At 45.2% G+C, this 16449-nt stretch overlaps 1 protein-coding gene across 6 annotated transcripts in view; it reads right to left on the bottom strand.

The window, feature by feature from the left end:
* Positions 1-16449, bottom strand: part of SPTBN1 (spectrin beta, non-erythrocytic 1) — a 206786-nt gene that overhangs the window by 99508 nt on the left and 90829 nt on the right. The window contains exon 1 of one of the 6 annotated variants that reach the window (XM_081589625.1): positions 12175-12703. The exons of the other annotated variants lie outside the window; for them this stretch is intronic. Within the exon in view, the coding sequence (XP_081445751.1) occupies positions 12175-12283 (109 nt within the window). The 5' untranslated portion in view covers positions 12284-12703. Of the gene's footprint in view, positions 1-12174; positions 12704-16449 lie in introns of those variants that run through there. 6 annotated transcript variants of the gene reach the window in all.

A 16449-nucleotide genomic window follows, 5' to 3' on the forward strand; every position in this document is an offset into this window, starting at 1 on the left:
CCACACCTAGAAGAATGGATGGCGGTTTCTCAGGGTACACTTTTACCTCTTTTGCTGTGTATTAGTGTCACCCTTAAACTTTTCTCCTGGTCTAACTACTCTTGGCCACCCAGTCAAGGAAAACAAAAAACAACAAAAGGAAGAGACAACCCCATGCCTACATTAATTTCCAGGCACCAGTTCCTCTCTCTGCCAAGCACTGCAGTAGTGCTTGTGGGCGCCCTTCTCCTCTCCTCCCCAGTCAGTCTGCAGAGTACAGGGACTACTTAAGGTAGGTCCCGAGAGTCTTACCAAAATTTCATTTTATCAAAAAAGGAGGAAGATCCAGATAAGTCCTTCCTGAAGTTATAATTTAGGCACGTCATAGAGCCAAAGTCATTATTGTGAGTGATTCATTCTTTCATTCCACACATTATTCACCATGTGGCCCATGAGGCCACCTCTTCTTAGGGAATAAGAGGTAACATGGAAGAAAAGCTGCTAACTCACTTTAGAACAACTCCATAGGTATTACTGCCTTCATTACTTTACTCATCCATTCATACGTTCCTTCATTTGTGAAACATTTGTTTATGTGCCAAGCACCAGGAAGGAACACAGGGATGAACTAACACACACACACACACACACACACAGACATCATCTCTGTCCTCCATACATAGTGACAGCTGCTTTCATAAATAATTAGGGTGACCCAGCGCCCAGCTTACCTGGGACTTGGGGTGATTCCCTGGATGTGGAACGCCCAGTGCTGAACTGGGAGAGTCTGTCAAACCAGGATGAGTCGTCACCCTGTTTAGACAATATACTAATTCAAGCTTCCCAACCACTGCGAGGGCTACTTATTCTTCCCAGTTTTTATAGATGAAGAAAATGGGGCTCAGTGAGGTCCCTGGTGGAGCCAGAATGTGAATGCTGGCTTCTATGAACCCACAGCCCGTGTGCTTTCCACCACCCTTCTGTTTCTGAAATGACAAGAGAAAATGTCCTACTTCTGAACACGACAGCCCTTCTCTCCACCTCCAGGTTCTGACCGCTTTCCTCCAGCGCTCTCCCCTGGCTGCTGCTACCCACCCTCCACCACAGGCTGAGTGCAGCTGGGATTTCATCTGCTCGGCAGTTGTTCACAGATAACACGTAATCTCCCTCTACCACCGTAAGGCCGGATTTTTTTTATAGCAAGTCGTTTAAATCTCTGTAGGAATAAACGTCTCCCTCAATAGGAATCAGGAAAAGTATGTTTCAAGCACCAAAAACATACTTTGCACTCAAGTTGCATTCACCTCTCAACTACTATACATTCAAGCCAGCAATGTACAGAAACTCAGTGGCATTTAACAGTTCAAACAGACTAGGCAGATTTTCAAAGGCTCCATCCATTTTAAAATAGACCTTCAAAGCTTCTCTTTTAAAAAAAAGGAAAAAAAAACCTAATTCAAAATGCCAAGGCCACATTCCAAGGGATAACCACCATTTTTGCCTGTCAGTGTGGCAGTGTGGCCAAAATAATGTCTATGGTTTGCATAAGGATTTCAGGCAAAACACACACACACACACACTCCTGCACACACACACACACACACACATACACACACACACTCCTGCAACTGGTTGTGCTTAAGCCCACAGCTCTCATTCCAAAATTCCAACACAACTGCACCCTCAGCGGGGCGGGGGGGGAGGGTAAAATTCACCCAAGTAATGACACAGCCTATGTAATTTCCTTGCCACCAGAGAAGAACAGAGCCTCCAGACTTTTTATGTTTTGCTCACATTCTTCATGAATGAACCGTGCCTCAGTGATCCTCAAATTAACTTTCCACTTGCATCATTTAAGCATTAAAAAAAGACTTTAAGGCCAGAGCTTTCATAGGGCCTTTGTGAGACCAAATATAGGCCAGCCTGTGTCTCCATGCTACTGTGTGTGATTACTGGATTTGCGACTTAAAGGTCCTGTGCTGCCTGAAAACAAGTTTGGGGGAGAGAGAGAGAAAGGCTAAGAAAGGCCTTTCAAAAGCAAGCACAGAGGAGGCATTCAACAATCCACAGAGGGCGGTTAATGTGAGTTTGGCTACAGCAGTCTCTTCTGATGATGGGGTGGACGCTCTGGCCGCAGCATTAGCTGCCCCGCATGCTTTTTATGAACTCGGAAGAGGCCCCACTACTGTGTCTTCAACCTACATCAAAAGTCACCAGGTTTGAGCGACCGCTGCGAACCCCGTGTACTTTCTAAAGGGGAACATAAAAGGCCGTGTTTCGGCTGGGTGCATTTTCAGGCAAACTTGACACTTTTCTAAACCTGGTGAAGGAAGCCACACCCAGAGCAGGTTTCAGGGGTGGGGGTGGGGGTTGAGGCACTCAAGTTCAAAAGACTAGCCCCTGCTGGGTACTGCTTTGCTTTTCCACCTAGACCTGTAATAATAAAGGCTGTCATTGACTCCTGAGGGCCCACTATGTGCCGGGACAGTTTCCATGGACAATCTCCCTTATTCTTCCTACAATCCCGTTACAAAGAACTTGTATTAACCCCACCCCACAGCAGAGACAGCAGGCTCGGGTTGTTAGATAAATTGCCCTGGTTTGGAAAGCAATTTGGCAAAAAGCAGAGAAATAACCACGTATGAAATGTGTATGATATAATGCTAAGTAAAAAATCAAAACATAATGACTATAACGGTGTTAAACTGTATGGAGATAAGAACTCTCAGAAAGTTAAGATCTGTTGGGACTGCAGGATTACTCTTTCATTTGTATTCCTTTTGGAGGTGACCTAATATGGTTATGAAATAATAAATATAAAAAAAGTTTTTGAAGTAATACAAAGAACAGCTAAACATTTAAGCTATGTCTATTAATAACTTTCAACCTTGCCTTTGAAAGAACACCATCTGAGTCACCTCCTGACTACTACTCTCTCAGTACACATGCCCCTTCCCTGGTCACAAAGGTTCTGGACAGAAGCCAGTCAAGAACAGAAGTCACTTTTCTCCCCACCCCTTTTCTTGTTTCTGAGAGGGAAAAATTCTGGCCAACAAGTTTCAGCAGGTGCTTTTTCTCCCCTACCTAATCAATAACCAGTCATTTTAAAGCCTCACCTGCAGGCTCACAGGAAATGAGCACTTATCAAGTAACAGATATTTAATGTATTTCAAATCCACCTTTAATACCAAAACCTAAAGGCACTGCTGGGTAAGTCTGATATATATGAAACTGGACTGAAGTCTAACCAACTGTAAGAACACCAACATTCAGTTAATTAGGATTATTTTATTAAGATGGAGTGTGGGGGACTGGGGGTATTTTTGCTTAAAAAAATAATTTAAAAGTATATAAAAGGTTTAAGTCATGAATGGACTTAATCAGCCTCTACTTCCCAGGACACCATGTTGAAATTCTGGAAGAACTTAGAGAAAGTAGCCCACAGTATTTTTTTAATTCCCCATTAATACCAAATGGATAAATGAAAAGAAACTTGCGGGTTTTTAAAAAAAATCTCACAAATGTCTAGAACTGCAGGATTACCAAGTAAGAGAATCCTAGCCAAATTCTACAAAGATTTACAAAGCTAGGAATTAATCAACCATGCTTTAAAGCCCTGTAATCTACTAGGGTAATAATAAATTGCTTTAATTAACTATTATTTATCTAGATACTATATTATTTTTACAGTTAAGTTAAAATAATCCAGTTTACTTAAAACACACACCCCCAAAACTCCTTCCTTTAAAGCAGACTCTGTATGAAACACAAACGTTAAACCTTAGAAGGGTCATAGCCTCTTTAGGCCATGTCCTTCCCAGCTCAAGGGCTAGAGGACGAGGCAGAGTTTATTTCCAAGGCGGTGCTTCTTAGAAGACATGGCTGTGCCTACAAACCACTTGGGGATTTTGTTAAAATGAAATTATGACTCAGTGAGTTTGGGGTGTGAGCCTGAGATCCTGCATTTCTAACAAATTTCCATCTACAGACCACACTGCGTAATAAGGTTCTAAATACCTTGCAGTTCAAAATTCAGGGAGGTTATGTTGTTCCTGTTTCTCCTCACAGCAAATGCAATAGCTTAAGCGGTTTCCAACATCCTCACCTGACCGTCATCCACCCTCCAAGACAATTATTACACTCAGGAAGCAGACCAGCCTTTCCTTAAGGAGGAAGAAATCAGAACAAGTCACTCACTTAAAATCCTTTAGCAGTCTCCCACTGCCTGACTGACTTCCCAGCTCCGACTTGACTTACAGCACCATGCATCCTCTGGCCTCTAGAACCCCTCTTAACAATCCTTCCTCACTCTGCACTCTGAGCTCTGCCTACCTGGGCTTTCACCTGGAACATGTTTATTCCTCCACTTGCTTCTACTCATCAGCTCGGCCAGCATTTCGAGCATAGCTGAACCACGCTTCCTCACAGGCTTCCTAACCAGAGGACAGCTGCTTACTGAAAAGCAGGCAATCAATAAGTATTACGCATTAATAAACAGAATCAAAAGCAAGCCCTATGTTATTTAAATCAGTTTTATCATTTTACTTCTTAGGAGTCTTCTTGCTTTAAAAAAGCCTAGATTATTAACCAACTACTGGCCTTTTATGGGTATGCCTGGTGGCTCAGTGGTAAAGAACACGCCTGCCAATGCAGGAGATGCGGGTTCAATCCCTGGGTTGAGAAGATCCCCTGGAGAAGGGCATGGCAACCCACTCCAGTATTCTTGCCTGGAAAATAATACCATGGACAGAGGAGCCTGGCGGGCTACAGTCCATGGGGTCACGAAAGAGTCAATCACGATTTAGCAACTAAACAACAACTTTGCTTTTAAATGACAAGTCCTTTGCACCCATAATATACAAACAACTGCCAGATTTTTAATCAAGCCAATTAAGCAAAAAATACTGAAGTGCAAAAAAGGCATTACAATGCCTCTATCACTTATCTCCCCCATTATAGTTTTTCATAGCTGAGGCTTCAAGGAGTTGTTAGAAGCTTGTCAGGCAAAAGGGAGAAAGAAGTGAAGTGAAGTGTACAGTCCATGGAATTCTGTAGGCCAGAATACTGGAGTGGATAGCCTTTCCCTTCTCCAGGGGATCATCCCAACCCAGGGATCGAACCCAGGTCTCCCTGCATTGCAGGTGGATTCTTTACCAGCTGAGCCACAAGGGAAGCCCAGGCACTAAGATCTAAAAACAGCTGGGATCTACCTGGCATATTTTTGATAATGTGCATAAGTGTGATTCTAGAAGGAACAGATGAATGGCTGTGAAGCTCTGGTTCCCTGAAAACTGAAGCCCTGATAGATGATTGACCCTGTTTGGCAGTCATGAGGTGGCAGAGGTCTGTGGATGCTAAACAGCTCCTCTAGTTGAGCAGGGCTGAGCTCATTCCTGACTAGCTAAATACTTTTCTGCTACTACACTATTTTGTTCCAAAACATACTTTCCCCCAACTCTTCATTCTTTAGTAATAAATCAGAGAACAATATTTTCTGCTATCTGGGAACAAATCATGCTGTCTGTTCTTCCCAAACCCTTCCACCCCCAAACTGCAAAGAGGGTACACATGATCCAGTAAGAAAGTGTTTCTCAAACCTGAGTGTGCATCACAGCCACCTGGCAGGCTAGTTAAAAACCTATGAACATATGGTAGTGTATTTTCCATGGAATTTGCTGTATGACTCAGGGAACTCAAATCAGGGCTCCGTAACAACCTAGAGGGTTGGGAAGGGGTGGGAAGTGAGAGAGAGTGAGAGGAGACATATGTATACCTATGGCTGATTTATGTCGATGTGTAGCAGAAACCAACACAATATTGTAAAGCAATCATCCTTCAATTAAAAATAAATTAATAATAATAATAAAAAAAAAACCCTATGAACAGGCCCCACCCTGAGAGTTTCTGGTTCACTAGGTCAGAAGGAGGGCCTGAGAATTTACATTTTTAGCAAGTTCCCAGGTCATGATGCTGCTGCTGGTCTAGGAACCTCATTTCGAGAACCACTGCCATAACATAGTTCATAATACTACCTTCATTCATTTACTCCTTTAACAAATACTTAGTGACTGCTATGGGTAAGACAGGCTGTATCAGACTTTCATCTTTACCCTCCCAGGCTTCATGAAATGTAAAGCAAGCAGAGGTAGATCCTCAAACTGTAACCAAAGGCAGGATGTGAAAATCCCAAAAGAATGACCAAGTACTCAGACTTTAAATCTTAAAGGAAAAGAACCCAAGAAGAGATTCTGATCACCTCTCTCTTGAAGAATGCTTAGAATTTAGTGGCATCTGAACGGAACCTCAAAAAAAAAGAAAAATCCTGACACAAGAAATAATTCTTAGGGGAAGAGACCAGGTGAGCAGGGTCTCAAAGCCAGGAAAATGCAGGGGAATTTTAGGGAATTGTGAATACTGTGGAGAAAGGAGTAGGAGAAGCTGGAGGTGGGAAGGTTGGCTCGAGTCAAATCCCATGTTTGTGCAGGGAGATCTCTTAGCAGGGCCTACCTCTGGGGAGGCTAGGGCAGCTGCATGGGGCCAGCTGGGCATAAGGAAACCACAGAAAGAGATGAGCACAGAGCAGGAGGCAGTGGGGCTGCAGACAAACCCCTTTCTAGTTTCAAAGCATAAGAGGAGACAACTTGACAACACAGTCACCCAAAAAGCTTCCTCAGTAGCCACAATGTTTACAATCCCATTCTTTTACTCCCTTAAGAGAAGTGGTATCTTTTCCTCAAAGGGAATATCTATGTCCCTCCTCTTTTTCCTAACTGGTCTCCAAGAGTCCTTTTAACAGACATCCCAGTCAAACACTGGACTTAAGCTAAAAGAGTCAGTGTTTCAAGCTCATCAAAATTTGAGGGTGTCACATGTTCAGAAATCTGAGCGGTTCTGGGCTTGTTAATTTCCCATGCCACCAGAATGTATTCACAATATCTATGGTCCTACAGGAGGAGACTGAACTTGGAGTCAGAAAACCTGGATTCTACGTAAAGCAATTATACTCCAATTAAAAAATAAACAAACAAAAAAGAAAACCTGGATTCTGGGAGAGGCAGCATCATACTGGTTGATTAACCTAATTATCAGTTTCTTTATAAAAAGGAAGAGAATACCCCACAGGATTATTATTAGTACCAAGGAAATGCCCACTTATTTAGAATAAAGTACTAGATCCCATGCTGGGTACTATGAATAATCTCATTTAGGTAATTAAGCAAGATGGTACATGTTAAAGTGGTATAAATATTAATAATTAGCAGTAGTAGCACATAACTCAAAAAGGATTCAAATTCACGAATCTGTTAGGAACTTCTAAATTTTAAGCTGAAACTCTGGCAAACTAGTGAAAATAATTTTAACTGATGACTTGTCCCATATAGTTATCTGGGCTTAGAAAATCTATAGTATGATAGTACAGAACTGGAAGGTATCCAAACCAAAACCCCAATCTTTTACGCTTTCAGTAAACACAGAAATGTTCTTATAAATCTTTGCTGCTCCCCAACTACCCACCCACCCCGCCAACCAGGGTTATCATTTGACAAGGGTTATCATTTGTCACCAACTCTTTTCACTGTCACAACGGGAAGTATTTGAAGGCTATTACTTTATATCTAAGAACTTAAATGTTTTCTTCATGACAAGCAGGTGTAAACCTAGCAATCATCTCTCTATAAGCTTTATGAAATCACACAAGACAAACATCTAGGTACCATAACAAACTGGAAAAGTTCTTTTTAAAAACTTAAGAATGCATTTTCCTCATGACCCTTGGGTATAAAACCAGTGATATTCTTTCCCTAGCAGTTTAGAAATCAACACCAAAAGATGAAGAAATTCAAGGAGGCAACCCTGAGATAGCATGTAATAAACTTGAGAGTAACACATTCCAATGGCCTGCAATTCCCTCTACATCCCACTACGTCCCAAAGAAGACAGGCGGAGAATTTCTCCATTTCTCCTTCTAAACAGTTGGAAAAATTCACGGAACCAAGACAGCTAAGAAAAAGTACCTTCTCCAGAAACATCAGGTGCTGGACATCAGGATCAGGATGTGAAGAAGGCAGAAAAAAGTTCATTTTGATGTTTTTCAACTAGATTCTATCTTCATTACAACTCCACAGCCAGAACTGATAGGATCAGTGCTCTAAGGTACCATAGGGACAGGCAGGTAGGAAGAAGAGGGAAGCACTTCACAAGTTCACCTTGTCTCTTCTTTTTGCAGAAATTAAGTATTAATTTATCTAAGTATCTAGAAGTCTGGGAGGAGAAAGTTTGAGAATAACAATATGCAGCCTGAGCTTACTATGGCCTGGAACAAGCAATGTTACTCTATTTTTAAAATAGAGTGATGGGCAATATAGGGATAAGGGATGAAGGCTACAAGAACATATTGTAACACACAGAAAACAGAACCAATATTTCATAGTAATTATAACTGGAGCATCCAGTATTCTTGCCTGGAGAATCCCAGGGACGACGGGGGAGCCTGGTGGACTGCCGTCTATGGGGTCGCACAGAGTCGGACACGACTGAAGCAACTTAGCAGCAGCAGCAGCATAACTGGAGTATAACCTTTAAAAATTGCAAATCACTGCACTATACACACTTGTAACATATACTGGGCTTCCCTTGTGGCTCAGCTGGTAAAGAATCTGCCTGCAATGCGGGAGACCTGGGTTCGATCCCTGGGTTGGGAAGATCCCCTGGAGAAGGGATAGGCTACCCACTCCAGTATTCTGGCCTGGAGAATTCCATGAACTATACAGTCCATGGGGTTGCAAAGAGTTGGACACGACTGAGCGACTTATACTGTACATCAACTACAATTGTAAAAAAACCTTACAGGTGTGCACACAAGATGAGATATAGACAAAGCTCCTACTAACGCATCTGATACACGGTGAGCACTCCATGAAATCTTTTTCCCACCAACTCAACAGAGGAGACAAGAAGAAGCTTTCTGGAATAATGCAATGTAAGCACAGTCTTAAAAAACAAAACTGTAGAAAGGATTTCTATTGGTAAAATGGAAGGGTGGGGCCTTTGAGGCAGAAGGTAGACGATGAATGCAAAACCCAGGGCTGGATTTCATGAAGAGTTGCAGGCCGCCCACCTGGAAGATTTATTCGGTAGGAATGTAAGAGCTGGTATAGGAATTTCATGGTCTGGGGCCATTTGGAGGAAGGTCCTGAATGCCAGGCTAAGGAGCCTGGAATTTAATTTATGCAAGAGGCAGGCGAGACAGGTTCTGAGTAGGGGAGGAGCAGGAGTATCCAGCTGATAAGAAGGGAAGCTAGCTGATGTGAAACTGGAGAAAAGGTATCATCATGAACTTCTCTGTTACTACGAACACATTTTTTAAAAACGTGAGGTTGAGTTTTGTTGTGTTTCAGCAGTCCTCTCTTACTTAACAAAGAAAAACAAAACAACAAATCCAACTGTATAAGCTACATGAATAGATTCTGAGTAAGGTGGTAACTTGATCTTACAGGTGAAAAATTCGAAAGAGATCTCAGTGTGCAGTGGTATGCCTGTCAGGTGTGTGCTGGGTGTTGGTGGTTAATGTTTGAAGCCATTACAGGTGGAAGGCCCTGCCTTTGTCAGGAGCATCAGTGTGAAAGAGATCTCAGTCCCTTAAGTCAGTGAGGTTTTGTTTCTAATCATACTTATTTACTTATGCTAAATCTCTATAAACTATTTTATCTAAAAGACCAAGCTCATTTTATAACACTGTATTTCCCTATGTGAGAACATCAAAAGCCAGTCCCTCCTGAGATTTTTAGGATCCACTGTGAAAATATTTGAAATCAACAAAAATGCAGAAATATCTCCTACAAAGTCACAGTACTCTCAGGTATAGATGCTAAATGAATAAGTTAGTACAAGAGGCACTGAAAAAAAAAATCAATACGGATTCAGAGGCACTGTTTGCTAGTATTGGGTTGGAAGTACTAGGAAGGATTAAAAAGAGGGAAAAGGCTGCTTAATAGCCATGTACAAAATTAAATCAGCAGACAAAATCTGTATGTTATCAAAGATGTGATGATAGGAAGAACTACAAATACTAAAAAACTAGTAATATACACCACACAGGGGATGCAGGTGGGGATGGGGAAAAGTTTTACCAAAAAAATTCCTCAAGTTGCTTAAAATGCAATCAATCCCATTTGGAACGAAGGGGACGATGCCAACTGTTTGTAATTCTCCTGGGATGCACCACACTTGGGAGTTAATTCACCCTTTCTCAGTTCCTCAACACGGGTGGTTTTCTGTTATAGAAATACCAACACTAAATTTGTGCAACTTCCAAACCACGATATTTAGAAATAAGAAAGCTATCTGGAACTAAATTAAGGGACAAAGGTCATTTAAAAAAAAAAAGTCACCACACAAAATGCGGAGCTCATCCCTTTTGAAGGAATTTCCTTGGGAAACACTTATGAGATAAACTATCAAAGGGACACAGTGATTTTTTTTTTTTTAACTTAAAATTTTACTTTTCCAGAGGACAGTTTAAGACATTTCCTGTGTGTTAGCTCCACCCTCCTCAGAGAGCAGTTTTACAACCGTCCTCAAACCTTTCAGAATAACAGCCTTTTGTTATGGGTTGCCCTGTGGGCACACTCCTCCCCACACCTTTGTATATTTTCACCTTAGTTCTGTATTTCTCCTTAGACTACAGAAGGGTGTTGACTGGACCTTAGTAACAGGTTTTCAAGTCGAGGATCCCCTGTGGTGTTTTCTCCTGGACAGTATGACACAATGAAGTGGGGAGAAAGGGTCATTTGAAGAAGAGGTACATTCTGAATTCTCAGAACCTCAAACTTCAAACAGGGGCCTTTGATCACACACCCAGAAGATAACGGACACACCCAGCTCCTCCAGTTTCCACCTGCAAGTTCCAGCTCTGGCCCCACTAAGTTTGCACCAAAAAGCAAATTCTACCTTCAAAGAGCTGGAGAGGAAGGAGGCAAAGACCCACAACTGTTCCCTAGGGGGGATGGGGCTTCCTCTTAGCTAACTGCTGGAGGAATGCAGCACAGCCTAGCTAATGTTTAAAATCACGTCCTGTTCTGCCTCTTGTTTTCCAGAAGTGTCATTACTGTCAACTATTTCACAAGACAAATAAACCTGTGAATGAAATATATCCTCCCCCCTCCTTCCAGTGAAAACATTGGAAGACTGGGCTGCTTCCTTCCTTCCTCCTCCTCACAGGAACCACATTTGCGGCACTGAGAGGAGTTAAAATAAGAAACACAAACGAGGTCTGCAAAGGCTACTTTTCAGAGCACCAGTCATTTCCAGTCTATTGCTGATTCCAGGGGATTCCTAATGGAAGAGTTATGTTTTCAGTTATGAATCCTTTTTCATGCATCAACTAGGAGACTCCGCCGGCCAGGCCTGCTGGCAAGGCAGGGACCGCGAAGGGCAAGGCCCACCCCAGCCGCAGGCTGCAGGCCCATCACCCCCACAAAGTGCTCCCCATAAATATATGCGGGAAAATATTAGATTCATTCAACTGTTCGAGACTAATAAAGACTCCAAGAAACCTGCAATTGATCCAACTAATCCAACCCAATAGCGCTGGAATGACAATAACTGGTTTTCATTATAAATTACATAGCCCACTGAATTGATGGGAAGGCTCTATCCCAACACAAAACATCAAAAGAGTTAAAATTAAGCTCCGGAATCGAAACTGTAATTTACCCAAGGCTTAGGAACAAAAAGACCACTCCCTCCTTCCCTTTGCCATTGTGCTACAGGGTGTCCAGCAGACCACTTTACACCTTTAGGCTTCCCAGAGGTTAGAGGCTGGGGACTGGGAGATACAGGCGTCCTGGAATCAAATACTTGCATACTAATAGGTCTATTAGCATTGGTCTACCGAAATGCAAGGACAGTTAAAAAGAGAGAAAATGTGTGTGCTGTGGGCAGTAGATACCTGACAACCGAGAGAGCCCAAAGGAAACTGGAGAGGGAGACTCCAAATGGTGGCTTCTCTGAAGTCAAGAGAAACCGTCTCCTTTAAGTACTGCACGGGCTGCCCGCAGCCAACCAGAGGCTTTGGGGCCGGGCGTGCGGCCGCCGGGCTTCAGCAGGGTCACGTACCATATGGCACAAATAAAGCTTCAAAACCCCCGGAGGCACGTCTCCAGGGCAGGCCCGGCCTTAGAGTGCGGAGCTTACCTTGGAGCTGCTTGAATCTCCCTTCCAGCTGGTTGAAGTTGTAAGGCACCTGCCCCATATAAGCCGGCGACAGCGGCCCGGAGATGCTAGACGTCCTCTGCAATTCCATTATGCCCAAAGTAACGCCCTGGCGGGCTGCGCGGTGGAAATCCCGCTCCGGCCCCCTCCTATCTCCATTCAACACGCAGCGGCTTCCGCAACGCCTGGCTCTCGGCCCCGGCGAAAAGGGCTGGACCTTAGGCAAGCCCCATGCCGGTGTCAAAGTCCAGTAGGGTGATCTGATAGGAAGCTGGCCGCAGGAGAGTCCACCTTAGCCCGGTCACTCACGCATCCAATTCCTGTGGCTTTCCTTCCTTTTGTGGCCCTTGGCTCTAGGCTTGAAATAAATTACCGAGAAGGGGCGGGAGGGCGGAGGGAGGGAGGCCACAAGTCCCACTTAGAATTTTTTAAAAATACGGCCAATCCTGAGCATGCCCTACTTGCCGAGCCCGGGAGCTCGCGGGCGCAGCGCACACACCTCCTCCCCGCTGCCCGTGGCGGCCGCCGGTTTGTAATTTAATCAGGAGCCACTCGCCGTGCGCTGGGCGGTGATGTCACCTGATTAGCATAACAGCATTGTAGAGGAAACGCAGGCTGTACCACGAGGGGCGCGGGGGAGGCCGGCGGGCCGCGGCCCCCCACCCACCGGCCGCCGCGGAGCCGTCGACCCCCAGGCCGGGCCCAGGACGCGCCTGCCGCGGTGGTACCTTCCCGAACAAAGCTCCTGGAATTACAATCTTTTGTGGAGAGCCTCACGTAACGGAAAAGTCTCCGATTACTATCACAGGAAAAGAAGGCGGCCCCGGAGGGTCAGGAGCCCCGCTGGTCCCCGGCCGCGGCGGCTCATCCACTAGGCAGCCGCTGATGAGGCCACGCGGACCGCGCACCTGGGCGCTCGGCGTCTTCAGCTCGCGGGCGCCGACCACGCGGCGGCGGGACCGTGTCGGCGGGTGAAAGTAAAACAAAGTCCCTCTGGGTTCCGGGCAGGGACACACCGAGGGGGTCGGGGGAGCGCCGTAAGTTCAGTCTCACGGAAGGATCTTCTCAGCAAGCTTCTACTGCCAGCACGCCATGTTAAGCGGAGGGTCTCTGGGTAACACCAGCCCCGTAACAGTAACACGACGCAAGATTTCTGGGAGCACCGGGTTGCAAGGCATTGTGGGAGAAAGGTACACAGGTAAACACCTCCGGGATCAGTGATCTGAGGAACCAGTGAGGAGAAAAGAAACCCCGCTCAAATCCTATTGTGATTTTTAAAACGAAACCTTTAAATTTTTGAGTTCTTCAGGAATTTAAAACTCTCCTCCCTGGCTTCTCCCACCAATCTCAACCCAAAATAAAATCCTCTACATAGAAAATGTCTGTGTCTGTGTTAGTTGCTCAGTCGTGTCTGACTCTTTGCGACCCCATGGGAAGTCGCCCGCCAGGCTCCTCTGTCCATGGAATTCTCCAGGCAAGAATACTTGGGTGGGTTGCCATTCCCTTCTCCAGGGGATCTTCCTGACCCAGGGATGGAACCCGGGTCTCCCGCATTGCAGGCAGATTCTTTACTGTCTGAGCCACCAGGGAAGCCCCCAACATAGAACAGTGATCAAAATGTGTTCTTGGAAAATAACTGACTCTAATTACCCCGCGCCCAGCCATCCCCTTTTTTAATAACTACAGGCAGACAACAAATTACAAACTTAGGGTTTCAAGCGTGGAGCCTTGCAGCCATACTTGGCTGAAGAAGGTAATTTCATTCCTAAGGGATTCCAATCTGCACTAAAGAGGTGGGCCTCCACCACAGGTTTACTTTAGTCTGCAGGGCACTTGTAATTCAAGCAACTGCATCCTATTCAGGGCTAAAGTTAAAACAAACCCAGCATCCAGCTAACTGCTCAAGTTGGAACAACCCCCATTCCTCTCATCCACACTGCTGGGTTTTTAATACATCCAGTGTCAACCTTCTTCAGCATGCTAAAGCCAGGCCCAGGATTCAAAGCTATTCCTCCTCCAAGAGGTAAAGTATTTTCTAAAGCCACTTTACTGCAGTTCAAAACACTGACAGCAAGGTGGCAAAATGTGGGATCTTGGAAGAAGCACTTGAGGATTCCCAAGACTTGAGTTTCTAGTCCTGGCCAAGCCGCTTAATCACTTATGACCTTAGAAGAAACCCTGGATTCTTTCTAAACCTCCACTGTCAGACAGGGATAATTAATGCCTACCCACAAGATTACTGAGCGAATGATGTGAAAATGCCCTAAAAGTGGTCATAGTATTCACAATTAGGAGTACGTTTTGTAAACTTGATTTTTCCCCCTATGTATCACATCAAAGCTACAGAGGGCAGAACGGAAAATGTCCTCCTAACAGGCCCCTCTTCACTATTAAATATACTGGTGATGTGGTAAGTCTCTTAAGTGTCTAGCTATGGGTACAGAAAATGAGACTACAAAGTGCTTGCCAATTTACAACACATTTTAAATCTTTAAGCCACTTGGTGAAGAGAGAATGAGTCACCACTCTTAGTCTCCCGTTCTGTTCCCTCTGATATAGCTGCTGCTGCTAAGTCACTTCAGTCGTGTCCAACTCTGTGCAACCCCATAGACGGCAGCCCACCAGGCTCCCCTGTCCCTGGGATTCTCCAGGCAAGAACACTGGAGTGAGTTGCCATTTCCTTCTCCAATGCATGAAAGTGAAAAGTGAAAGTGAAGCTGCTCAGTCGTGTCCAACTCAGCGGTCCCATGGACTGCAGCCTACCAGGTTCCTCCATCCATGGGATTTTCCAGGCAAGAGTACTGGAGTGGGTTGCCATTGCCTTCTCCACCTCTGATATAGGGAACTAGGTAAAATAAGCTTTCTAATTAGCCAGGTTACATGTGATGTGGCGGAGGGGGCAGCTGGGACTAGTGTAGCCACATGTGATCCTAAAGAACAGACTTAGAACAAGCCAGGCAGAGTGAACATGTGTAAATATTAGAAAGGTTTTGAGGCTAGGAAAGGGTTAAATAACCCCCCACGGGCAAGACGTGAAATGTGAGAATGTCTGGTGTGATGGGGCCAAGGAAGAAGAAAGGACCCAACCCTAATGGCTCACGTGACCACCTCTACCTCAGCAGGGAGGAGAAAGGAAAGGCAGGCCAGAGGCGCTGTCTTTATTCCATGCAGTATCTCCTGGACACCAACTGTGTGCAGGGCACGCTGCCTGGTGTTTTTGGAGGCGTCAGAGATGACTGGGGCTGGTGGCCAAAGGAAATGGGACAGATATGTACGCCAATAGTCCAAAACCAGAAGAACAGAAGGAGGGGTCGGCAGGGGACCTACTAGAGTTCCAAAGACAAGGGCACATCTACCTAGGGAGGTGGGGAGGAACAACTCCAGGAGAGACAGGCATCTGGCCAGACCGTGAAGCACAGGCAGACTCTCTACAAAATGAGATGAGGGGGAAGCCCCTCTCCTAGTTGGGGGGGAAGCAGCTCAAGTAAAGGACCAACTGCACTGTCGGAGGAACTGCACCAGCGGGAGCAACCATTCAACTTAAGCATAAGGAAGGAGGATAGGGCAAGAGGGAAACCAAGAGAGTCAGGCTTGGAACCATGGAGGTTTGTGAACCAGAGGTGGACAGGGTCTGGGTTGGGCTGTAGGGATGATTAATTAGCAGGGTAGGGTAGGTAGAATGAATAGAAAGCAGAGAGACTGAAGGCAGCAAGGTCACTTAGGTGGTCACTGCAGTTGTTCAGGTCAAAAGGCTAGTCAGCATGCGGCAATAGGCGCAGAAAGGAATGGACTGATGCAAGAGTTAATCCACAGGACTTTGGTAACCAACTCAAGTCCTATAGGACTTCAAAGTCTTCGGGAGGTTCAAAGGTCAGGGCTGAACTTCAGACTCGGGTTTTTAGAGGTGGCCATGGCATGCAGGGTGGGTTGAACACTTCCTTCCAGACAGGCTACAGCTCCATGGGGTGGTATGTCCAGACACGGTCAGGGACGTGGAAACAGAGCTCAAGGCTGAAGATAAAGCCCATGTACAGAGTCAGAGTGGAGACTGCAATAGCTGAGGTCTAGGAAAGGGCATACATAAGAGGCAAGTGACCGAACAGGGAGTCCTGGGGAGAAGGCTGGTGTCTGGGAGGAAGAAGAAACAACAGTGGAGATACCAATGGAGTCAGAGAGGGGAAGAGATACTCAAGCAGGAAAGGTGGCAGACAGACGGCAGCACGTGCTACAGAAAGAGCAAGGAACAGAGAACAGGAG

This window comes from Giraffa tippelskirchi, chromosome 4 (assembly GCF_054371585.1).
Source record: "Giraffa tippelskirchi isolate mGirTip1 chromosome 4, T2T-mGirTip1v1.2.pri, whole genome shotgun sequence".
NCBI lineage: Eukaryota > Metazoa > Chordata > Mammalia > Artiodactyla > Giraffidae > Giraffa > Giraffa tippelskirchi.